Genomic DNA, 26,883 nt, shown 5'->3' on the forward strand with positions numbered 1-26,883 from the left:
ATGTTACAGTGTTGATTAGTTAGATTTCAACCAGTGTCTGATGGATAGCACAACTTGTAGATTCAATAAAAGACTTTAGTGTTGGTATGGTTTTGTCCACTTTTTGAACTGTTTTTTCAAAGAACACTTTAATTCTTAAAAATTTGTTCTGTGTTGAGATCAAAGTTTAGCCAGTTATCAACAATTGTCTGTAGATATTGATAGTGCTCCATCACCTCCATATGTGATGCACGGATTGGCCACAGCTGGTATCACCTCCTTGATATTGACGGTCCTATACTGAGATGAACTAGTGCAATAACGTTTCAAACAAGCAAAGTTTGGTACAAAAGGGCATAGTCCTTCTATTCACAAAACAGTGTCCAAACAATAAATAAAGTGTGGGATGTCCTTCTTTCTAATAATCCAATAAAAACAATGTTTATGTGGGGGTTAAAATCTATTAATAAATAATGCAACAGACAAGCTAAAATCAAGTTTTAAAACTAAGTCAGCATCAGTTCTTTCTAAAAATTCGAGTTCCAGTGCATACATCCATGTACATGTCTCCTCTGTTCATCACTATGGTCTGCTCAGCATCAGCAGAAACACACTGGCAAGCATGGTCAACTCACAATGGCTCATGTCTGCACCACCATCCTTCAGAGTTCATGAACACACCACAAGCCCTGCTCCACTATCCCACTACCATCCCTCAGCATCTGTGAGATCATCTCCGGAGTGATCAACCGCTCCTGCTCCTCTGCAATGTTCAACAAGAGTGACTGTACCTCCAGAATGCTGCTGTTCTTCACAGGACTTCTTCCTTGACTTTTATGCCTCCTCTACACTACACTGCAATGGCTCAGCTTTGCTCCTCACAATCTTCTTCACATCCTCTTGATTTCATCTCCATTCTCCCCTTGATCCTTTTCTCTCACTCTTTCTTTTGCTAGCAAACCCCTTTTATCCTCAGTGAGTACAAATGCATCAAAAGACCTACGGAGCCTCGATGAGGGACAGCTGCATTAACTGCTCTGCATGCACATTAAACGCAATTCCTTCATCAAGAATCACTGAGGCCACAAACCTACACTCACGAGGTCTAAGAGGACTCACTGTTTTTGAAAACTTGCACAGCCATGGGCCCTTAAGGGCTGGTTTATACTTCAAGCTCAGAATGCATACACGCACTATAATGGCTGCCTCGCACTCCTAGCGTTCATTTGATGCATCCTCCGAGCATGTCCTCAGAAATTAACGTGATGCATGCGCAAGCAAAAAAATCAGGGGGCGCAGTGTGTTCAAGTTGGAAGATGACGCCACTGTCTCTATTTACTATTAACATGTGACAACAAGCCGCTTTGAAGATTCTACAGGATATATGCATGCTTCGATATTTGATAAATGGTTTGATTCGATGACATACAAATGTATTTGTGATGCTTTTCTTTATCTATTTCTTGCACAGGCAATACAAGTGTTGCATATTCCCATCATAATAACTTAATCTTTTTTTTGGCACTTTTGCAACAGCATCAGAATGTATTTGAGCCACAGAGAAAAAAAAATCAGGAGCACAGTGAAGTAAAAAAAAAAGGTCTATTTCGTGATTAAAATGGAACATTTGACTTTAATCTCATAGTTTATTTTGTCATTAAAGTAGAAGGTCATAAACGTCATCTTAAGACTGACTCAGCTGTTAATCGTTATGTGCTTCTGTGGCTTCCTCCTGTGTGGACAACAGCGGAAGGCAGTGATTGCCACACAGAACACATTACATTTATGATATTCCAACTCTCTGCATATTTAGAATCCTTAGATTTATACTTGATACCACCTTCATGATGAAATGTGTTAAAGCATGTCTGTTACATTTTACAGATAAATTGTTAACTTCATTTAAATAATTAATACTGTTAATAATTACACATGTGGGGGTGGCACGGTGGCGAAGCGGTAATGCTGCTCCCTTGCATTTAAGGAGACACGTTCCTGGTGTTCCCTGTCTGGAGTTTACATGTTTTCCTGGTAGGTTTCCACATTTTACCGCCCAATTTCTAATCTTCCATTTATGACTAAGATATTAGAAAATGTTATCGCTGCTCAACTTAATGATTACTTAAATTTACATAACCTGCTTGAGCCTTTTCAATCTGGATTCAGAGCCCTACATAGCACTGAAACTGCTTTACTTAAGATAGCCAATGACTTACTGATAACCGCAGATTCTGGGATGGCCGCTGTTCTAGTTCTTCTTGACTTGAGTGCAGCGTTTGATACAGTTAACCATGACATTTTACTGTCCCAACTCTCAGCTATTGGTATCTCTGGTCCCGCTCTTTCTTGGTTCACATCATACCTCAGTGATCGCCAGTATTACGTCTTCATTAGGGAATCCCAATCTTCCACTACCTCATTCACACAGGGTATCCCTCAAGGGTCAGCTCTCAGTCCAATATTCTTTAACATCTATATGCTCCCATTAGGGGAGATTATCCGTCGGTATGGTCTGAGCTTCCACTGCTATGTTGATGACACACAACTTTATGTAAGCGTGGATGGAACTGGATCATCATCTGCATTCAGGAAATCAATCATTGGATGACAGATAATTTTTTTACAACTCAATCCTGATAAAACAGAAATCTTATTAGTTGGCACCAAATCTGTCCTGTCTAACCTTCGTGGGCTAAAAATTGACATTGATGGGATCCTGGTTCAACCCTCAGCATCAGTCTGTAATTTGGGTGTCCTCTTTGATCAGCTTCTTACTTTTCAATCTCACATCAGCTCAATAGTACAGACAGCCTTTTTTCATCTTCACAACATTGCTCATCTGCATTCTTTCCTCAGTGTGAAGGATACCGAGACACTCATTCACACTTTCATCACTACCCGTCTGGACTATTGCAATGCTTTGTTTTATGGCCTCCAGACTAAATATATCAACAGATTACAATATGTTCAGAATTCTGCTGCTCGTTTACTTACACACACTAAAAAATCTGCTCACATCACTCCTGTCCTCTATGAGTTACATTGGTTACCGGTTTCTTCAAGAATCAAATATAAAATTATCCTTTTCACTTTTAAGGCCCTTAATGGTTTAGCCCCTCATTATCTGTCTGAGCTGCTGCTTCCTTACACTCCTGCCCGTGCATTACGTTCATCGGACGCTAAGTTACTCACTGTACCTAAATACAGGTTAATAACTATGGGTGGCAGAGCTTCCAGAGTGATAGCCCCTAAAACTTGGAATTCTCTCCCTCTCAGCCTTCGCATGGAACAGTCTATTATTAATTTCAAACATCTGTTAAAATCTCATGTCTTAAATAAGTACTATTCTTCATGTATGTAATTTCTACTGTCTTCTATTGAATTGTAAAGTGTCCTTGAGTGTATGAAAGGTGCTACATAAATAAAAATTATTATTATTAGTGTGCTCCGGTTCCCTTCCAAAGGCATGCCGGATTGGGGATTTGATAATGCCAAAATGACGCTAGTGTATGTATGTGCTTGTATTCACCTTGTAATGAGCTAATGCCCTGTGCAGGGATTGTTTCTGCCTTGCGTCCCTGGATTGATGGATGTAATCATTGTGTAATCAAGGTGTCCTGGGAATTTAATTGATGTTTCTGTCAATTCACAACACAACAAAGCCGAATGTTGTTTTCTCACCGTGATGTTATCTCTGCCACCTGGTGGAATCCTCCATATTTACATAAAACATGTGTGCAAGTATAAACAGTACACTGCTAGCATAACAGTACAGTCCACAGGCGCATGCATTGTATGAAGTATAAACCTGGCCTAACATGCTCCATCGCACCACTGTCTCCCCTTTAATTATTGTTGTGAGAGTGGGAGGAGGGGAGCGCTTCAAATCTACAGCCATCTCCTTTGTCTTAGAGATATTTAGCTGTAAAAAGGAATAATCACACCAGTGAACCAGCTCATCAATAATGGGCATTTGGTAGTCCTCCTTAACTTGTAAGAGACTCAGAATGATAAGTCAGCTGTAAAATTTAAGACATGTTTGTCCTTGTGAACTCCTGCAGTCATTCTGGCACAACATAAACAGAAGTAGAGACAGACAACAGCCTTGAGATGTTTCAGTGGATGAGTTAAGACTATAAGGGAAACAGCCAGTAACACAAAATCAAAAGTGCTATTGTGGCATCCTCCACACCCCCTTAATTAACTTCTCAAAGGGTTTCATGATTTGACAAGTCACTTCATGTTTCTCAGTAGGTACTGTAGTTTTTGCTATTGGAATAACATTCGCCTGTTGCCAGATTCCAGACCCCTGCTCTAAATCCAGAGACATCTCAAATATGGAATGAAATATTGGAGAGAGTTGCTCTACTCAGCAGTGAATTAGGCATCCAATGTCTGAGCCAGGCTTTCTTTTATTACTAGTTTGCTGAAGGACTCCCCTTAGTCCGAGTCTGATCTTTTGATAAAAAGATTCAGAAACAAAATCTTGTGTCACAAACCTTAAACAGAATTTACTTCTGAGCAAACCGATAGTCAGTTCAAACAACCCTGCCAGTTCAACATGATTACTGATTTTTGTATGATTGATAGCCATTATCTTCATGCCATTTCACACTGAATCTAAACGGTATGTAGTCGATTCTCATTCCTTTTCTTATACTGTACTTAATTGTTGCCCACTTGATTTCATTTTTCACTTCCTTGTGTAGTTCTTTCATGTTCAGTTAATGTTTCATGTTACATGGTCTGTATGTTCTGCTTAGCAGTTATTTTAAATCTCTGGTAATCCATGTCTTGTTTTTAGGATATATTTCGATTGATTTAAGGGGGATTATGGAGTCCTTGAAGAATTGTATATAACTGTTTAAAGTGTTGTCATATCATCAGTGTCAGCACAGAATTCTTTAAACAACTTATGAACTTGAGTATGCCTATTAGAGGCACTTTACTGATATTTAGCAATATACACTTTAATTTTCAAAAGGTTTAAATGACCTTTTCTTATGCTGTGTTGAATTAAAAATAAATATATGGGTATAATGATTTTGTCAGCAAAACTGATAAGGTATGCATTGTTTGGCTCAGTATTTTCTGAAGTTTGGCTTTGGCAAAGAATTTTTATTTTGGTACACCACTGGTGTTGGGCTTAACATGTGTCAGTAATGACAAATGTGTTCTTAGGTTTTTCAAGGGAGGAAGAAGTTTCAAGGTAAAGTATTTCTACTCATGAATCAAGACACTGGAGACTGTACACATGACAATAATGTCCACATAAATAAAACATCTTATTACTATTTATGCAGTATTTAAAAATAAGGAATTACTGATACCATACACTGAGGCAAAGATGCACAGTAAACAGTATTAGATTTAACATATTATTTTTAAATACCTTGCCTGGTAATTGTTCTAGGTCTGCAAGCATTTTCAACAGGGTATTCCAATTTTTCTACCACATTCACAAAGTAGTAGCAATTCTAAATGGGCCAAATGTGACCAGTATGAGGGTGGGTCCTACAATGGGCCAGGGGTTTTTCCTGAATATGCCCAGTGCTGATAGGATAGACTCCAGTCCCCTTTGACCCTGGATTAATTTAAGAAGGTTTAAAAATGTAACTTCATGTTATGATAAAGTTCTGCAAATGATAGGGTGTGTTCTTGTAGCATCCTCAATATCCAGAATGCTGCCAGGCAAAGGGCAATACAATGAAAGCTTTAAGAGTGAACTAACCTCTTCTTTTCTCACCAGTCAGGTACTTGCCAGAGCCTCACCTCTCAACTCTGCATTTGAAAAATATCTAGGAAGGAGAGGCCTATTAATCTTAATCCGAAAGTTCTAGGGCATTCTTCATTGAGCGCTCCCCAGGGTCATGCACTCCAGACAGTGCTAGTGTGGTATGTACTCCATATTATGAATCAGGGGTCTAAACATACTATGTACTATGGGTTGTAGTATGACCTTCATAATATGCATCAGGGGTCTAAACATACTGCATAGGACTACCCTACTAGCACCTATGTATTTTGGGTTATCCTCTAACCTCTCTGCAATCTGAAATAACCCCACCCAGCACTCTCTCAGCACCGTCTGTTGGAGTTCACCTTTTTGAACTGGTGTAATAACCTACCTACAATTGTAGATCTCTGTCTATTTTATAGGATTATTCTCAGTCTTATCCACATTTTATACAGTGCCCTGCTTCCAGTATTTCACCTAAGCACTCCATGCCGGGCTTACAGTGGTAAAATTTGAAATGTGTGGAGAAACAGGCAAACCTTTTCATTAATTTATAACATGTATATTATGATGAAAAAACACAGGAAAAATCAAGGCATTAGTGTTAACTGACCACACACCTTGTTAGATGTCTGGCTGAAGAGAAGAGAGTTGAGAAACAGACTTTTGAGCTAGAAGCTGAAGGAGCAAGACACAGAAGTAGTTAAATGCAGTAAGTCTGAAAAGCAGAATCACAAATTCATGTTTAATAGACACAAAAGGTGGTCACAGCTTGAAAGGTATGAAGGAAAGAGAGGAAGTATTGATACAACTATAAACTAAGCTAGTTCATACATAGACAACTTTAGCAACCTACTTTTTCACTACATAAAGAGAAAAGTGTTTACTGAAAAGAGGCTTTGCATTATTTATATGCATAATGTTGAAATTACTTTCTTTGTAAAGTTATGAAAAACAAAATTAATAATACTTTTCAACAATCCTTTACCTTAACATATATGTTCAAAAAAGTTCCCAGAATATTATGTTCAGTAAAATATTACTCCCAGTCATGCATTAAAAAGTGTATTAAATAATTTCAGGCAATGCTGCGATGAAAGCTACACATCCTCTTTTGACAGTTCCAGCTGAAACAAATATTCTGGGATCTTTCTGATGGTATGAGTTAATCAATATCTGTCCCTTTGTACTTCATCCATCAACAATTAAACAAAACACAAAAAATCTACATGTGAACAAACAGTATTTTTTGTAAATATTCTCAACATGTATCCTGGCCATTAGTAACAAATCTGAACTACCTCTTTGAAATTTTATAATTTAAAATAAAATATATGTTTCGTGCATGTGCTTTATGGTAGGTAGGGCTCAGTGCTTCAACATTTGACCTCATTATTTACAAATTGATCCATCTTACCAGTTTGGGATGAACCTTATATCATTTGCAGTTCCTAAAACATAAACTGCTGACAAGGTTTACTGAACATAAGCATGGCATAAGGCCCTGCTTTCTCTTTGCATAATGTTTTTGTCATTGTCCTGTAAAATATCCTGCAGCTGACTGTATCATCACTTTCTCCTTCCTTTCCCTTGCTGACACTTCAAAACTTCAACAGTCCAAGTGTCGCTCTTTAACTGGTGCCTCTTCTAGCAACAGGCACTTTTGGCACTGGTAGAAAGCTTGTCCAACTCTGGATCAAAATGGGTAGCAATGCAATTCTTCTCAATCAGAATAGCCAAGTCAGCAATCAAAAGAGAGCATCTAGGGTACAACAACACATTGCACTTTATTATGGAAAAACTAGACATGTAGCCAGTGATACTCAGGTACATGGCATACCTGGAAAAAATTTCAATACTCAGAAATTAAATGGAGGAAGGATTTGGCACTAAAACCTGGTACGAGGTACTAGGTCTCTCAGAAGAAAAAAAGGCATGAATGATTGAAGCATTTGCTATATTCAGTCATTTCTATTTGACACAAATTATTTTTTTTTGCAGTTTACAGTAGTTTATGAACACAAAAAAATGTGCCAAATCTCTTTGTAGTTCATTGAGTTATATTGAATACAATTATGCTTACAGAAACAAAAATCTAAGAAGGTCCAAATATTCCAGTGCCTAAAAGAAATTATCACAGGGGTTGCGAGATTCACTGTACATTATAATAACCTTACTATTTATAACTGCACTAGTGACAAAAACATTACACAGATTATGATTTTCTCATTTCCAAAGAATACGTGCAGAAGAACTAAAAATACTTCTCATGCTTTATCAGGTTCTCTAACATCTGTTTTCAGATGTTGCATCAGGACAATTTTGCTGCAACAACAAGAAGTTAATTTTAAAGAGCATTATTTTTGATGCAAAGATCAGTGATCCATAGAATGGCCATGAGAAATGGAGTATCTCTTCACTAGGATCAAGAAAATAATAGATATAAGTATTGGATTTCAAGAAAAGGGTTTCAACAAAGTTTAGTCTATATAATTACAGTGTTAAACTGTTTGCTAGGTTTTACACTCAGAGGAAATCTTTAATAAAAGTTTATGCACTTCAGATTTACAATATCTGTATTTGAACCAGGGCTAATGTGGGTGTTACTAAGGAATGATAACACAGGCATGCTTAACCATGGTTGGTAAAATACACATATGGTAATTTATTTACTGTGCAAACATTTGACATATAGTGCAACAAGAGGGGTGTGTTCTGTGGCAAAAAGTAGCATCTCTAGCCATAGACATGAAGCACAATAAAGAGGATCATTTGCTAAATTCATTGGTTATACAAAAAAGGTCTGCTCAATATGCCAATCACAATTGAATTTCACTGCACAACCAATTTTAAATTCATATACTCCAAATGAAATTAAAACCACACAGAACAAAGTGTTGAACTTAAGGCATGGACTATAAAAAGGGCACCAAAGCACAGTTAGCTCTATAAAATAGGTACAACAACAGATAAAACTAGGAGAAGCACAAATAATAAATATAATGGAATATAATCTGAAAATTCAGACAACAGCTGCAAGAAAAAAACAAAAACAAAAACACTGATTTCATTATGCTTTCTAACACAGGTAAGGTTCAGCTCCAAGTTGCAAAATATATGACTATTCACTTGTACAAAATGATACAAATAGCAGAGTACCAAGAAAATGTTTGTGTGTCACATGTACTACTATTATTGGTTCTCTGACTGCCAGGAGAGGCAATGAATGTGAAGTTAATCCAAGCTTCCAGAACCATCAAATCGATAAAACTGTTTTTTTCATAAATATAGGGGCAATTTGAGATTCCAACAGCCATCCAGAAGTATATATTATTAATAAAATTCTTGCCAAAACATATCAGAAAAAAGCACCACGGTGACATGTGTGCAGCCAAAAAGAATCTGCCTATAAAATCACTACTACTTTATATGATGTAAAAAGATATGACCTATTTATTGCTTAAAATGATCTATCTACTTCTTCATTATCAACATAATAATTCTGAAATAGTTAAAATCTGCGGAAAGTATAGGAATTAGGTATACTTTATCATGTTTGATACATTATGTAGGGTATACTCTTTAACACATTATTTATAACAGCATAGGTTTTACGTCACTAACCTTAGCAATGTAGGCCTCCACCTTGCTGTTCTGTGATAAACCTTCTCCGACTGGGTTCAGAAAACTTCCTCCAAGGCCCAGACTTCGATTCAAAGGAGATGAGGTTCCACCAAAGTTACCCATACTTCCCTGCAACTGGTTCATATCAAGAGTAGGGCTTGCAGACAGGCTTCCATTAAGAAAGTTACTTGCAATTAAGGACTTGCTTCGTTGCCGTTCATTAAGTAACTTAGTGTTGGCTTCCGCCAGCCTTTCATTAGATCTGAAACACAAATACTGTAAATCATATATAGGAAAAATGCATGAAACATTTGGTAAGTTAATACAAATTTGACATTAAAAAACTGCTTTATCAGCAGTCAAGGCCTTAAAGAATAAAACTGTAAATTCAAAATAATGCCAAATTAGAGTTGTAGATGTTATTTCAGCTGGTGACTTTACTAAGCCCAACAGTTATGGATGATATGTGATGAACAGGAAAGATTATCAAGGCAGAAGAAGGTCTGTTCTCTAGATAGAGAGATTAAAATGGAGCATTATTTACCGATCAAGTTTAGCTGCCAAAGACTTTCGCAACTTGAGCTCTTCAGTATATAGTTCTTTATACCGTTCCAGTTCTGTCTGTGTTGAGTCCCGTTGATTCATATTCTCTTGATGTGTATTCTTTATTCGACTTAGTTCACTCTCAAGATCTTTTATTCGTTGTTCTAGCTGATTTCTTAAAGTTGCTTCATTAGTGGATTTAATTTGTTCCAATGCCTCTTGAGAGGCAGCTTGAGTCTTTAAAAAAAAAAAAAAACAAAAAGAGAAACTCCATACATCAATATAAAAAAATACAGTGTTCAGTACTTTTTGGAGTATGAGCAAAGGAAGAAATATTGATTATATTGCTCAATTACATTTATTAGGTTAATGGTAATTTTGTTCATATAGTATCTTAAAAAATCCATACCTTTACCTGTTTTAGACATATAAAAGCTGGATAAAATTAACAAGCGCTGAGGAGTATACTGTGGATTAGCAGAAGACCCAAAACTGTGTTCAAGCATACCTGAAAGTAAATGCATTAACTATGCAGTTAACAAAGATGACTGGGTCAACTGATGGAAATAAACACCAGGATCAATAGGAATCTGTTAGAGTGGCCACAGACAATAATGTATATGACGGGATTTAAAGAAAGTTCTGAGCCTGAGCTAGAAAAGGGTATTTTAACGGTGTACATTCTGATGTGGCCAAAGTTTAGCTCCTGTGCACTAATGTAAATTACATGTGTCTAAATTTGTGTTTTATAGTCTGGGTATGAATAGCAAACAACTACTAAAGGGAAGGACAGTAGTATATGTTTGCCAAACTGACACAGAAAAAAGATAACGTGGCTTCCAGCCTGTAATAGAGCATTGCTTTTATGTAAACATTTAAAAATGAATGATTGTGCACAAAATAGAAAATCTAATCAAACTATAAAATATATAACAAGGGTTTTTAAATATAACTGTTATAGACTATAAACATGGAGCATTTGAAAAGAGCCAAGATTAAATAAACACAATAATGTACAGTATATATTAAATTATACAATATACTAGTACTAACACTCAAACCACCAGTCATTGAAGAAAGGTGGTTCATACACCACTTGCAAAACACAGCACTCCAGGGACCCCATGAATAATACCTTGCGTAGAATCCACACTAAATATGGAGTACAGAGAAAACTAGAAATGTGCAATCACACACACAAAAAAAGCAAAAATCAGAGTAGGGAAAGTTCTATGCACTTTCCCTTTATAAATCCCAAACAATGTGAATTTTAATGCACAAGCATGATCCTACCCCAACTCTTCCCAGAATTACACCTATTTTTGCAATATTGAATATGCAATTCAACATAAATATCTTGTTCCGTTGAGTGTTTTGTTAAAAGATAATGACAAAAGCATGTGTAAAAAAAGAAGAATTTCAGTGAATGCGAAATGGGGGTCTGCTCAATGAAGTGGAAGCAAGAAAAGACAAAGCAGTGGTATAAGCAACAAAAGGAAATTGAAGGAGTGGTACAGCATGGCGGAGGAACCCAAAAGTTCAAGTTCAGAAAGTCACACAGTGCCCGAAATAAAAAAAAAAAAACAAAAAGTTGCCAAAGTTGATAAGAAAAGGCAAGTCGCAGCCTACCAATGAAATGTCAACACCACTGGAGGAGGTAACAAGATTCCATGGTTCACACCATTTGAGCAGTGAGCTGCTGCAATTATTGGGAAGACACCGATAACTGGCATTTTACCGCTGTCTGACCCTGAGAGTGGAAGTCATTACTGTATAACGTCACTCTAGTTCAGTCAGTGGTCTGGAGAACAGGGAGAGAAGCCACTACTGCATCATACAGATAACTTACATAAAGGGGGAATGTTAAATATCTTATCTTACTGAGAAGCCAGCCATCACACACAACAACATTTTCAAGTTTGTTTCCATCACTACTATTTCTCAGAATGAATGAATCATGAGTTGAGCCAGGTAATCTCACCACAACACTGAGGATGATTGAGAAACACCCCATCAGCCAGCCAGTTCATGGTGAAAAGCTCCTGTGACTAAAAAGCTGAAGGTGGACAAAACTTGCAAAGAAATAGGTAGAAAATAATTCCTCAAAGTCTGCATTTATAAAAATGGCCCCAGTTCAGCACACAGCTCTTAAATCTAAATCGACTCAGAAGCTAGTCATTATCATGGGACAAGAAATCAGTGTTATCTACACTACACCAGCCATGGCAGTTGGAATAGTTTGGCCACACTCAAATTCCTTCGGTATGTAAACAATATGCAATTAATTTCAGCATATTTTATAAAGCCCACATCATGAATGTGATTCTAAAAAAGGAAAACGGGTGCCATCCATTTACAAAACCGAGTAGTAACTTGCGTGCAAACACATGGTCTGAGGCTGCACTGAAAATGTGCATAGCGTTACATTAAGTTTAGGTTTATACAACTGGATGTTAGCAAGGAAAAAAGTGCAAGCAACACTGTTGTGCATATGTACTGTTTATACATGATACCCGTGGACATTCTGCTTAAGTTGCCACCACCTTTGTTGCGCCAATCAGTCAGCCTGTGCAATGACCTATATTGCCATTTGAAGCTGTCAAGGCTCTTTTCCTGACAGAAATGTCTTCTCACATCAGCCATATTGGGTGGCTGCACTGCCACCTGCTGTACAAATGACCCAAAGCCCAATAACATGGCAGATGAAGTCTGCACCTCCAGTTCTTTGGTCAATTATGACTTTCTGTTGTGCTCAGAGTATATGAATTGCATTTGCAAACAAAATTATCAATTGGCCTGTTCAAAGCCCATTGCAGTTAACTTCCCACCAAGAATGGCTCATGCCCACACTGTTGTTCTTTACTTGTCAGCCAGGGCATGCGGCCATTTCACAGATTTTTGCAAGAAGGACCCAATGCCCAATTACACCTCCAATTCTTGGGTTGCGTTATGTGCATTATATCATAAGCTTGATTAATACAAGGTCAAGATTCAACACTGAGTAGTTTGTGAGTTTTTGCATGACAATGTTTGCATTTTATATATATAAAAACTTGCTATAAGCATCAGGATTTCAAAGAAGTAAATTCGAGACTGTTAGAACCCAGATTCTAAGGCAACAGCTGCACTGTAGAAAAGAAGAATGAGTAACAATACCTGAAGGAACAGATTGACCTCTTCAAGTTTCTGGCGGATATCCTGTCTTGCTCTTTCTTCCACCTCCCTTTTATAGTGTTCCATTTGGCTCTGATCTGTCATATTCATTTCCAGATGATGCCGAAGGCTTAACACTTCTTCCTCAAGCTGTCTTTTGTTTTTCTCAAGCTTTTCGTGGCTTTTGTGTAGTGCTTTCATTGAAGAGAACTGCTCTTGTAGGTCACGGTTAGTTGATTCCAGTTTTCTACACTTCAGTGATTCATTTTCTAGTTGCTGGCTAAGTTCATCTATCTACAAAGAGAAAAATTATCTTAAACGGTTGCTCCATTGCCAGTCAAGTATATTGTCACAATAATTATATATATATATACGTGTGTAAATCATCGGCGCGTACGAACCAGAAGGGAAACTGGCTTGTTCGTCACCCGATTGTGTGGTCGTGAACAGATGCAAACGTTTGCCGAACTTTTTGGTCGTACCCCGATTTGTACGTGGTTCCGAGACATTTGTGACCCGAGGTTCCACTGTGTGTGTGTGTGTGTGTGTGTGTGTGTGTGTGTGTGTGTGTATATATATATATATATATATATATATATATATATATATATATATATATATATATAGTGGAAAAATAAAAATCAGTTATTGATCAAATCTGGTGTGCGTGACAAGGGCCACGAAAAGTCTGTCTTGCGACAAGTGCAGCTTCTGTTTTCTGTAACAAACAAGAAGTTACAAGTGCCCAACTGATGACCTTTAAAATTGTGTAACTACTGATCCAAACAAAATTATTGTAAAGATGTAATGTCTTGAAATTCTTGTGCAACTAAAGTCATAAGGTCAAATTTTGCTTAGCATTATAAAAGATTTAGGACACCGACTTCTCGTGCAGATGAAGGGCAGGTGTCCTAGGACTGTGCTTCTCTGTCATTCTTACCTTTGCCTGGTGTGTATTAATAAAATATTTTTACTAATTTTAATTATATCTCTCTGTCTTCAGTCACGAAAGCGACAATAGAAAAAGCGTCCACAATATATATATATATATATATATATATATATATATATATATATATATATAAACTGCTGAAAAAAATTAAAGGAACACTTTGAAAACACATCAGATCTCAATGGGAAAAATAAATCCTCCTGGATATCTATACTGATATAGACTGGGTAATGTGTTAGGAAAGAAAGGATGCCACATCGTTTGATGGAAATGAAAATGATCAACCTACAGAGCCCTGAATTCAAAGACGCCCCAAAAATCAGAGTGAAAAAATTATGTGGCAGGCTAGTCCATTTTGCCCAAAATTTAATTGCAGCAACTCAAAATTATGCAGCACTTTGTATGGCCCCTGTGTTCTTGTATACATGCCTGACAACATCGGTGCATGCTTCTAATGAGATGACAGATGGTGTTGTGGGGGATCTCCTCCCAGATCTGGACCAGGGCATCACTGAGCTCCTGGACAGTCTAAGGTGCAACCTGGTGGCATTGGATGGACCAAAACATAATGTCCCAGAGGTGTTCTATTGGATTTAGGTCAGGAAAGTGTGGTGGCCAGTCAATGGTATCAATTCCTTCATCCTCCAGGAACTGCCTGCATACTCTCACCACATGAGGCCAGGAATTGTCGTGCACCAGGAGCCACTGTACCAGCATAGGGTCTGACAATGGGTCTAAGGATTTCATCCTGATACCTAATGGCAGCCAAGGTGCCTTTGTCAAGCCTGTAGCAGTCTGTGTGACCCTCCATGGATATGCCTCCCCAGACAATCATTAACCCACCACCAAACTGCTCATGCTGAATGATGTTACAGGCAGCATAATGTTCTCCATGGCTTCTCCAGACCCTTTCACTTCTCACGCGCTCAGGGTGAACCTGCTCTCATCTGTAAAAAAGCACAGGGCACCAGTGGTGCATCTGCCAATTCTGGTATTCTATGGCGAATGCATGCTGCTGGGCAGTGAGCTCAGGGCCCATTAGAGGACATGTGGCCCTTGGGTCACCCTCATGAAGTCTTTCTGGTTGTTTGGTCAGAGACATTCACACCAGTGGCCTGCTGGAGATCATTTTGTAGGGCTCTGGCAGTGCTCATCCTATTCCTCCATGCCCAAAGGAGCAGATACTGGTCCTGCTGATGGGTTATGGACCTTCTATGGCCCTCTCCAGCTCTCCTAGAGTAACTGCTTGTCTCCTAGAATCTCCTCCATGCCCTTGAGACTGTGCAGGGAGACACAGCAAACCTTCTGGCAATGACACGTTATTGATGTGCCATCCTGGAGAAGTTGGACTACCTGTGCAACCTCTGTAGGGTCCAGGTATCGCCTCATGCTACCAGTAGTGACACTGACTGTAGCCAAATGCAAAACTAGTGAAGAAACAGTGAGAAAGATGAGGAGGAAAAATGTCAGTGGCCTCCACCTGTTAAACCATTCCTGTTTTGGGGGTCATCTCATTGTTGCCCCTCTAGTGCATCTGTTGTTAATTTCATTAACACCACAGTAGCTGAAACTGATTAACAACCCCCTCTGCTACTTAACTGACCAGATTAATATCCCATAAGTTTCATTGACTTTTATGCTATACTCTGATTAAAAAGTGTTCCTTTAATTCTTTTGAGCAGTGTATATATATATATATATATATATATATATATATATATATATATATATATATATATATATATATATATATATATATACACACACACATACATATACATACACACAGTAATCCCTCGCTATATCGCGCTTCGACTTTCGCGGCTTCATTCTATCGCTGATTTTAAATGTAAGCACATCTAAATATATATCACGGATGTTTCGCTGGTTCACGGATTTCTGCGGACAATGGGTCTTTTAATTTATGCTACACGCTTCCTCAGTTTGTTTGCCCAGTTGATTTCATACAAGGGAAGCTATTGGCGGATGGCTTAGAAGCTACCCAATCAGAGCATGTATTACATATTAACTAAAACTCCTCAATGATATACGATGTGCTTCCCGCGCGGTGCTTGAGATTGTTTGCTTCTCTCTATCTTTCTCACTCTCTCTGCCTGACGGTGGGGGTGTGAGCAGAGGGGCTGTTTGCACAGAGGACACGGATGCTCCTCTACAAAATGCAGCTTTATCGGTGCTTTTGTATACTTAAAAGCACGTACTGATTTTTGATTGTTTGCTTTTCTTAGTGAGCACTCTCTCTGACATTCTCTGCTCCTGATGGCGCTCCTTTGAAGATAAGATATGTTTGCATTCTTTTAATTGTGAGAAAGAACTGTCATCTCTGTCTTGTAATGGAGCACAGTTTAAATGTTTGACTAAAGGGTGTTATTTCATGTCTAGAGGGCTCTAATAATGTTAACAGGGTGGGAGAGTTTATAAGGGCTTAAAATATATAAAAATAACCATACAAACATATGGTTTCTACTTGGATTTTCACCTATGGCGGGGGTCTGGAGCAACCGCGATGACGAGGAGGATTACTATATATATATATATATATATATATATATATATATATATATATATATATATATATATATATGTGAGCTGGAGGGCTGATCGCACCCCAAATAGAGACAGACGCCCTGGGAAAACCACAAACCCTGAAACACTGACTACACATTGCTCCTTATCCTTGCACTATAGCGCGTAATACAAGCCTCAGCGGTACTCCGACTTATAAGCCTTGCAGCGCCTGTCAGTTTGGAATTGATTGTTTGCTTTTATCTCTCTCTGCTCCTAGCGGAACTGTTATATCTGACTTGTCATGGAGCACGTTTAAGCTCATGTGTTTGCGGTGTCTGAATAAAAATCCTTCTTTTTCTACGACCTTCTGTGTCTCTGTGCAAATCTGTGACCCAAGCGTGACAAGTGGTACCAGGAGTGGTTGCACAGATGGATGCCGCCGAAGACTTATTTCAGAAGTCTAAAACATTGCACTTAAAGACTGGAAACTAAACATGGATGACCCAATCCGTGCGCAAATTCAAGATTTGATACATAAAGTGCACTGTTGGTTTGAAGGAGGCGTGATGGAAACAGTTGTCGTGAATATATTACTGGCGGCATACCTGAAGTTCTTGAGATGAATTTCTACGCCATGATATTAAATCATTAACGATTATGTCCAGGCGATTAGAGGGTTCACAGTCCACTTGGAGAAAGAGCGGTGGATTTCGTGCTGCCGCAACCTGTGAGCGAGCGTCCAGGACATTTCTTGCCGATCGACAAGCTGCAGGACCTGAAAATCTAATGGGGTCAGGTAGGACCCGGAAATCCAGTCGTAGATGGGGCGCCTGTTTCTGGGGAGACAGCGGCAACAGCGGTCGACAGACCGTGGACACTACAGAGCGCGTCGGCGTGGGCGTCGCAGAGGATATTTCGAAGCGGAGCCGACCGTAGATGTTTCCGATGTGATCAGCTCGGCCATTTGGCAAGAGATGTCGCTTGTCTCCAGCTCATTCAATGGAGATTGGACTGGCGAGATTTGTTGCTCAACTATTACATATCCGGATGGAAAAGATGGCTTGTTGATCCGGTGAAATTGGGGACAGAGAAATCTCAGCATTGTTAGATTCGGAAGTGACCTTTGTATTGTGAGGCGAAACTGTCTTAATGAACAATGCCTTAGAGACTGTGAGACTGTAAAAATACGCTGTGTACATGGTGATGTTAAAGATTATCAGACTTTACTTCTTCCTTTAACTTATAGGGCGCCACTTTAAGGTTTGGTCTGCCGTTTGGACTCGTGCCCTTGGCCATTACTCATAGGGCGGAGAAATGCCCTTTTTCGAAACTGATTAATAAATGTAAGGGACCAGTAGTCCAGTCCACTAATGAACTTGTGGGGGAGAAGAAGAAGAAATCCAAGACGAAGAACTGGTAGCGGCGGGGAAAATCTAGAGCCCAACTTAGATATTGAACCCGATCTCTCCAGCGAGACGGAGGAGGTCACCCCGACAATCTTCCAGAATGGGCTGCTCCTTCTACATCTTCCCAGATTGCAAACGCCTCCAACACAAACCGAGTGTTAACGAACAATCAGATTTTGTGCGTTTGCAGCATACTGATAGCTCATTAGAATATGCATTTAAACAGGCTCGCCCTGCTAATGACTCTTATTACCAAGGCGTAATTCGGGGTGTGAAAAACCCACACTTTATAGAAAAGGACGGTTGCCTTTTCAGAGTGATCTCAGATCATTTGGAGGGAATTTATTGAACAACTGGTGGTACCTGAAGCACATAGGGAAACTGTTTTGCATCTGGCACATTCACACATCTTGGGGGGGCACCTCGGTGCCGACAAAACTAGAGACCGGTTATCAAAACGATTTTATTGGCTTAATATGGGAAAAGATGTTGAGCGATTTTGTACTTCATGTCCAGACTGCCAGATCGTCTCTGCTTATAAGCCTCCTCGGGCTCCCCTTTGTCCTATGCCCATATTGGAAGTTCCCTTTCAGCGTGTGGGATTAGATATTGTGGGACCATTACCTAAGACTAAGGATGGGTACCAATATTTGCTGGTGTTGGTTGATTATGCGACACGATATCCAGAAATGATTCGCTGAAAAGGCCAACTCTTGGCTGTAGCCAAAGCACTATGTGAAACTTTTACTCGTATTGGTATCCCTAGAGAAATCTTAACTGATCAGGGCACACCTTTCACTTCTCGCGTGATGAAACAATTGTGTGACAGCTTTGCTATTAAGAAATTGAGTACTACTGTTTACCATCCTCAAGCGAATGGTTTAACCGGCGATTTAACAAAACATTGAAACAGATGATCAGGCGAGTTGCTCATAATGATCCCACAACATGGAACACTGTCCTACCTTTGTTTTGTACGGTGCGAGAATCACCACAGGCGTCCACTGGCTTGAGTCCCTTGAGTTGTTATTCGGCAGGCGGCGCGAGGCATCCTGGATGTGGTGCGTGAGGAATGGATAGGAAGCGAGAGAGCAGCTAAGGTCCAAGCTTTGCAGATCGACTAATTTCGTTGCAAGACAGAATTTCTATGCTTTCCTCTATTGCTGTGGAACACCAACAACGAGAACAGGAAACTCAGAAGCGTCTTTACGATAGGCAGCAAGCTCCGCGAGTTCAAACCTGGCGATCGTGTTTTGGTACTGGTTCCCTCGGATCCACACAAATTCTTAGCTAAATGGCAGGGCCCGCCATTATTGAGGAGCGTATGAGTCCGTAAATTACAAGGTTAGAATACCGGCGGCGCAAACCATTCCAGATTTTACACATTAACCTCTTGAAGGAATGGCACGACCGACAAGAGGTTAACACTTCCTTGGCTGCTGTTTCTCAGACCGATGTTACCATTGGTAACGATCTTACTGACACGCAAAAGACAGAACTGTTATCTTTGATAGAACGGAACACTGATGTCTTTTCAGATTTACCAGGCAAGACTAACATTACAAAACATAAAATTACCACTGAACCTGATGTTCGCGTACAGATGCGGCCGTTCGGATACGGAAGCGCGAAATATTGTCTTGAAGAGGTAAAAATGCTGACACTGGGTGTAATTCGTGAAAGTAAAAGTGACTGGTGCAGCCCAGTCGTATTAGTCCCAAAGCAAGGCGGTTCGGTTCGGTTCTGTATCGATTTCAGGCGCTTGAATAAGGTCTCTAAATTCGATGCTTATCCCATGCCCGTGTCGATGAACTGTTGGAAAAACTGGGTCAGGCGAGCTATATCTCCACGCTAGATCTCACGAAGGCTATTGGCAGGTGCCTTTAGAGGCTAGCAGTTGTGAGAAAACGGCATTTGCGACTCCTGGCGGACTCTATGAATTTACAAGACTCCGTTTGGTCTTCACGGGGCACCTCTAACTTTTCAGCGTATGATGGATCAGATCCTACGTCCTCACTCTGAATATGCTGGGGCATACCTTGGCGATGTCGTGATTTTTAGCAATGATTGGAAAACACACTTAGAGCGGCTTCAAGCCGTTCTTGAAAGCTTGAGACAGGCTGGCCTTACTGCTAACCCTAAGAAATGTAAACTAGGCATGTCCGAGACTCATTACTTAGGCTATTCTATGGGCAAGGGTTTACTTAGGCCACAATTAAGGAAAATAGAAGAAATGCTTGTTTACCGAGACCTGAGACACAGAAACAAGTAGCGCTTTCTGGGACTCGCTGGTTACTACAGAAAATTCATTCCAAATTTTGCACATAGAGCTGCTCCTCTTACAGAACTTACTAGAGGCAGAAAAAACCGACCTATCTTGTGGACAGAAAATTGCGAACGTTCTTTCAACGATTTAAAAAGCATTGTCTTCTTACCCGGTTCTAAGGAACCCGGATTTCACAAAAGATTTTATCTTGCAAACAGACGCAAGTGCATTTGGTGTGGGCAGTCCTGTCACAAATTTTGATGGAGAAGAACATCCAATCACATATTTGAGTAGGAAATTACTTCCTAGGGAACGCAATTATTCTACAATTGAGAAAGAATGCTTAGGTGGGCTGTGGAAGCGCTTACTATTACTTGTGGGGACGAAACTTCACTTTGGTAACTGATCATGCTCCACTTCAGTGGTTGTACCGACAGAAAGATACAAACTCTCGTCTAATGAGATGGTTTCTGGGTTTACAACCTTACAGTTTCACAGTAAAGCACCGACCAGGTTCTGAACACGTCAACGCAGGCGTGTTATCACGATTAAATGAACCTAGTACAGAGAGTCGCTTGATTCACAGGAATGTGAATAAAGCTGAGGGGGAGGGTGTGAGCTGGAGGGCTGATCGCACCCCAAATAGAGACAGACGCCCCTGGGAAAACCACAAACCCTGAAACACTGACTACACATTGCTCCTTATCCTTGCACTATAACGCGTAATACAAGCCTCGCGGTACTCCGCCGACTTATAAGCCTTGCAGCGCCTGTCAGTTTGGAATTGATTGTTTGCTTTTATCTCTCTCTGCTCCTAGCGGAACTGTTATATCTGACTTGTCATGGAGCACGTTTAAGCTCATGTGTTTGCGGTGTCTGAATAAAAATCCTTCTTTTTTTCTACGACCTTCTGTGTCTCTGTGCAAATCTGTGACCCAAGCGTGACAAGATATATATTATGTATATATTATATATATGTTTATATTATATATATAATATATATATAAAATAAAATTGCAGACTTCATATGTATAGAGATAAAGTAATACAATATTTCATAAACGAAAGGGACTGTATAATACTATGGTTAGAAGATAAACAGACCCCATCACAACAGAAATTTTGCACTACATTATTGTTACACTATATCCTTAAATTATAAACTGAAATAACTATTACATATCTTTGACACATTCATTCACCTTTACTTTGTATTGGCACAAAATTTAGTACAATTTGACAAATAAATGCATTTTACATTATGAAACTGTATGTTTTATGATTTTTATCTTGCACCCCTTAGCTAGAAGAAATGAGCTACTCACCTTGTGTTTGCAGTAACATTTTTATTATTTCAGTTGACAACTCCCAAGAAACCATTAAAATTTGACATTTGCTCATTACTCAAAAATTGACTTTTTCATTTAGCCAATACATTATTCAAACCTTACTTTTAGTCTCACCAAACAATATCTAAGCATGTGTAGATGACAAATAGCTTGGCACTACAGAACTTGTTGACTTGATGTCATAAAATAACAAAAATTCATCAAATTTCAAATGAAGTGCTTAATATAAAATATCTAACAAGTTTCCATTTTTCTGCTAAGCAGTCTATTAAATGCAAGTACATATAAAAATATTTACAAGAAAATATAATTACTTTAGACTTCATCCTACCAACTGTAGATTCTGCCTCATGATGTCTAAAATTTAACTCTCCTCTGATACTGCTGATCTGAGAGGCAAATTCACCATTCTCCTGTTCTTTTAACTTTTTTTTAGCTGTTTTGGCAAGTGTTCTCATCCTTGAAATAAAAGAGAAATGTATTAAAATGTGTAAAAACAAAACAAAATTTATAATGATAGACAGAAATGTATGTATGTGCTTACATAAATAAAGGATGAAATAAATTGCATATTAAAAGTATACACTATATTGCATATTTAACTGTGTTCCATTTTCAAATACAAAAGTGTAAGATATTAAACATGATATAAAGCCATCATTTGTATGTTATACAATGTGTAATGTTATAGGAGAAAACCTGTTTAGCTCCTTTTGGAGTTCACTATTTCTCTTCATCTCCTGATCAAGTCTTGTCTCTACAGATCGCTTCATCTCTGATATCTTTTTAATTCTTTTCTTTTCTGTCTCTATCTGAATAAAAAAAAAGAATATAAAGAGTAAGATAAATAATTACTTTAATCATTGTAAATGTGGGAAAAAATGATTTAAACATGCACACACATACTTGGGTTAAGGCGAATAACTAAGTTATTATAGAAACCTGTTTTTTTTTAATAATCTGCATTTATATGTGCAAGTAATCGCCTGGAGTTCTCCTATGGTAAAAACTCCGACATCATTAAACTGCACCAAAAAAAGTTAAAGTCATCATCGGGCACCATGCATTCAAAAATAAGCATAACTCCGGTGGTAATTTTCTTGTGTTTTACAAATATGTTTAGTCAAACTGAAGCTTTACTTATAGGTTTCTGTTACCAGATTGCATGCAGCAAACTCTGTTTTGCTTGGCTGTGTGATTGAGCCCTTCAAAGGATGCAGCACATGTACGTCTAGCCTTACACCCAGTAATGCTGGAATAATAACCCAGGTATTTTTTTTACCTCAGTAAGATAAGTATTGCATTAGGTTACTCATTACTTTAAAAAGGTATGTTACTTTTACAAAAGGCATGTTACTTTCAAAGCGTTACTCTACTGCTCTCAAAATTGTGTTGCTCAGCTCAGTACTGTACTTTCAGCACATCAACATAAATTTAGCAATAACTGAAATATTGAGACAGATTATTTCAGCCAGGAGAAGGAATAATGTGATCACCCGAACATTTGCCTCTGGAAATTTATTTTGAGGATGTTTCTATCCGAGACTGCTGAAAGCTTATGCAATGTAAATAAACGCACAGACTGATAGTGTGCAACAGGCATGTGCAGACTACAAAATCCTTAACAGTAACCTGGTTATGGGTTTACATAGCCACACAATTAGATTATTGGAGAAGAAATCTACCTCAATTAATCAGGCCAATATCACAATTTTTCTAATTGGGAACAAGAGTTTAAATGCCATTTTAGAAATCAGTTTTCTATGAATAATTGGGTTACTGAAGTGCATGTAAACTTGCTAAATGACAGATCTATTTACCATAAAATAAAACATTAAAGTCTGTGTATCCAGTCCTTCTGAGCAATATAATTGGTTAGTTTGGCTGTGGGGATGCGACAAAAGAAGAAGTGCGAGTACGAGAAAAAGAAGAGAAATGGCATGAGTAGCATGTGGACAGTCATCTTCAAAGACAGCAAATATCAAAGTGGACAGGATGCGAGAAAGAAGCCTCAAAAATGATGACTGAGTCTGAGGAGCAGGCTTTATGGGAACATGCTTGAGAGAGGGAGCACCATTGAAGAAAAGTTCACGCACAGGCAAATACTGAGAAGAGTAGCTAAAACTGCACATTGGACAAGAGACAGAAAATATTTTTAATTATTCTATTACCTGTTTTCAACAGGTAGAGTGGCTAGATTATTAATAATCATCTAGCACTTTTTTTAAGGTGGACATTTATGAATTATTTGCCCATCTAAAATATCTGTCAAAAACCTAATCCTACATTATGCAGTATGCTTTTATAGTCTGTTTGTCAAGAGTACATATTTTTAGTTCCTTTTTATTACACTGGATGACCATTTGTTTATTGAAATCTAGGGAAAGATTAGACCTGTGCTCATATATCTGATCATTATGCATCTTAAAGCAGTTGGGGTTGCTGTATAAAATTCATTTCATGATCACGGCTAACTGGAAAACATTTAGGGCAGGCTAGGTCAAGTTTTATTCTTTTCACCTATTGATACTCAGTTCTACATAAGCAGATTAAGAAATGAGCATATTATTAAATGAAATAATGTAATTATTTATTATGAAATAATAAAATAAAATTAATTTTAAAAAGCTATTTTAAATCCTTCTCTGATGGAGTGCTGCAGCTTAAAAATGTGGGTATAAATTGTCAACAATGATTAAATGATAACACTGCCAAGACATTTAAGGCATTGACTGTGTGGTATAACCATATTTCTTTTTTTTTTTTTCTTCAAATGCACACACTTTGAAAAATGCATCAGCAAGCATATTAGATAGATAGATAGATACTTTATTAATCCCAATATTATTACCTGCCCCACCAGTTCACTCTTTTCTCTTTCCAGCTGAGTAAGCCGAATGCCCAGTTTGGACCTGGATTTAAGTTCTTCCTCCCACAACAAATGGGAGTCTTGTGCATTATGTGATAACATATTTTGTTTTTGAACCTGTAAAAAGAGTGGGAACAAGTTAAATGCCATTCATTTTGGCAACACACGGAGTTACCTCTCACTACTATTGGAACAGCAAAAATAAAAAATATAAATTAATTGAAGTCACTTTCATATTATAAATGCATCTACACATAAATAAAACTCATTAAAATGTTTCTTTGAACAACAAAAACCATAACTTTAAAAGAGGAAAATGCACACAGAAATGTAAAAGCAGTACATACAGTATATTTATATGATACATATTAGAGTGAAGAGAACAAAGCAGTGCTAGAATGTCCAAAAAAGGGCAGATATTAAAATAAGATATGTAAAAATGATAAATATGAAGATAATGATAACAATTTGTACTGATGTAGAACCTTACCAAATGCATTAGAACATTTTTAAAGTCAAAATGTTTTAAAAATAGCAGTTGTAAAATGTTTCTGCATAGTCCTGTCCTGCAATTTGACTCATCGTAAAAAGCATAATAGACTTGGTGATTTAACATTAATTTCATCAAACAGAAAACAATTCCACAACCCAACTACAGTGGAACCTCGGTTCACGAACATCTTGGAACACGTACAAATCGGTTTACGACCAAAAAGTTTGCTAAACTTTTGTATCTGTTCATGATCACACACTCGGTATACGAACAAGCCAGTTTCCCTTTCGGTTTGTGCGCACCGATGATTTCCGCATGTGTCCAGTCTCTCCCTGTGCAGCGAGCTAGTGAGAAGGAGACACACACACACACACACACACACACACACACACACACACACACACACACACACACACACACACACACACACACACACACACACACACACACACAGGCGCGCGAGAGACACACAGGCGCGCAAGAGACACACAGGCGCGCAAGAGACACACAGGCGCGCAAGAGACACACAGGCGCGCAAGAGACACACACACACAGGCACGCATGTGCATTGTTGCAATGTTACTTTTCTTGGTTGTTTATTAAATTACAGATTTTTCAAATGTTCATTTTTTTCCCCTGTGCTTAAAACTCATTAAAAAAAAAGTGTTTTTAGCTAGCGGTTCGTAGTGCTATAGCACAAACTCTTACAGTGTTAGTTTTCTCTGTTGTTCAAGGTTCTCTCAGTGTTATTCAATGTTTTTACCTTTAGTTTACTATTACGCTGTGCATTCTATGGTATAATTAACTATATTTGTGCTTAAAAAAATGTATATTTATATACAGTTCTTACGGTCTGGAATGGAGTAATTGTATATACATACAATCCTATGGGGGAAATTACTTCGGTTCACGACCAAATCAGGTTACGACCAGAGTTTTGAAACGAATTATGGTCGTGAACCGAGGTTCCAATGTATATGGTTGCTGGTGGACTAAATAAAATCTCACTAGCCCTTCACACTATCATCACCCTTCAATGACTATATTAATGGTGACATTTTTGCATCTGCAGTAACAATGAATAGTAAGTGTCTTCTAGGTTAGTGGGTATGTATGGTAACAGCAAACAAGCTGGTTGTTTTTTTCCCCTGAGTTTCCTTTGCCAAGGCAAGAAAGCAGACTGACATACCATCATACAGCAAAAACATCCATCATAATATAACTTCATGTACATTGGTATTGATTAATATATTCTTACAGTGGGTTGGTGGTATACTGAAATAAACTCTAACACCTATGCCACTTCTGTTTTTCAGCAATAACTAAAATAAACATTTAATTATAAGTGGCCAAAATATATGAAAGAAAAATAATACTCAAATTCGATTTCATCATTTGCTATTCAGCTTCCCTCTAAGGGTTTGTAGATTTTATCTAGCCATTGCCATTTTTTACAGGACAGAATAATTTAAAGATAGGAACAAACCTCTCGATTCAGTTGCTCTTCTAAACTGATTTTGCTTCCCTGCAAGTTTGTCACTACTTCTTCTAAACGATTTCTTACCTAATGAGAAATCAAATTAAATGTTAGTAAATTCAGACAAAAGCACAGTTTCACAAAACATAACATGAAAAAGCTAAGTACCACAGGACGTCAAAATAAAAATACCCATAAAAATAAAGAATTAAAATAAAAAGCATTCCATTTTTGTTCAATTTTATAAAAAGGATAATATTAATTATTATATGTACAGTATAAATATAGATAAGACCATGCTTCATGCATAGCTTTTATGAATATATTAAGAAATAAGGTCAATTCAGAATCTAGTAGCCACTTTGATAAACATTATAAATATATTGATTAATGTGCTGATTTTAAGGGCACATCTGTTCAGGCTTAAAAGGCTTTAATGAATTCACTGCACAGTTTGTCCCTAATCTGTTTCAGGCCAAATAATATTCTTTAAATGTTCCACTGGAAAA

General features: G+C 38.1%; 1 protein-coding gene across 6 annotated transcripts in view; it reads right to left on the bottom strand.

The window, feature by feature from the left end:
- si:ch211-272n13.3 (ankyrin repeat domain-containing protein 26) overlaps window positions 1-26,883 on the bottom strand; it is a 179,689-nt gene that overhangs the window by 6,246 nt on the left and 146,560 nt on the right. For 5 of the 6 annotated variants that reach the window (XM_039761406.1, XM_039761409.1, XM_039761408.1 and 2 more), the window contains 7 exons: window positions 26,384-26,461; window positions 24,387-24,521; window positions 22,235-22,347; window positions 21,850-21,994; window positions 13,040-13,330; window positions 9,885-10,120; window positions 9,341-9,602 (listed from right to left, as the gene is read on the bottom strand). In XM_039761406.1, the coding sequence (XP_039617340.1) occupies window positions 9,341-9,602; window positions 9,885-10,120; window positions 13,040-13,330; window positions 21,850-21,994; window positions 22,235-22,347; window positions 24,387-24,521; window positions 26,384-26,461 (1,260 nt within the window). Of the gene's footprint in view, window positions 1-6,336; window positions 6,395-9,340; window positions 9,603-9,884; window positions 10,121-13,039; window positions 13,331-21,849; window positions 21,995-22,234; window positions 22,348-24,386; window positions 24,522-26,383; window positions 26,462-26,883 lie in introns of all 6 variants that reach the window. The other variant, XR_005634684.1, reaches the window with a different exon arrangement.

Source organism: Polypterus senegalus, chromosome 8 (genome assembly GCF_016835505.1).
Source record: "Polypterus senegalus isolate Bchr_013 chromosome 8, ASM1683550v1, whole genome shotgun sequence".
NCBI lineage: Eukaryota > Metazoa > Chordata > Cladistia > Polypteriformes > Polypteridae > Polypterus > Polypterus senegalus.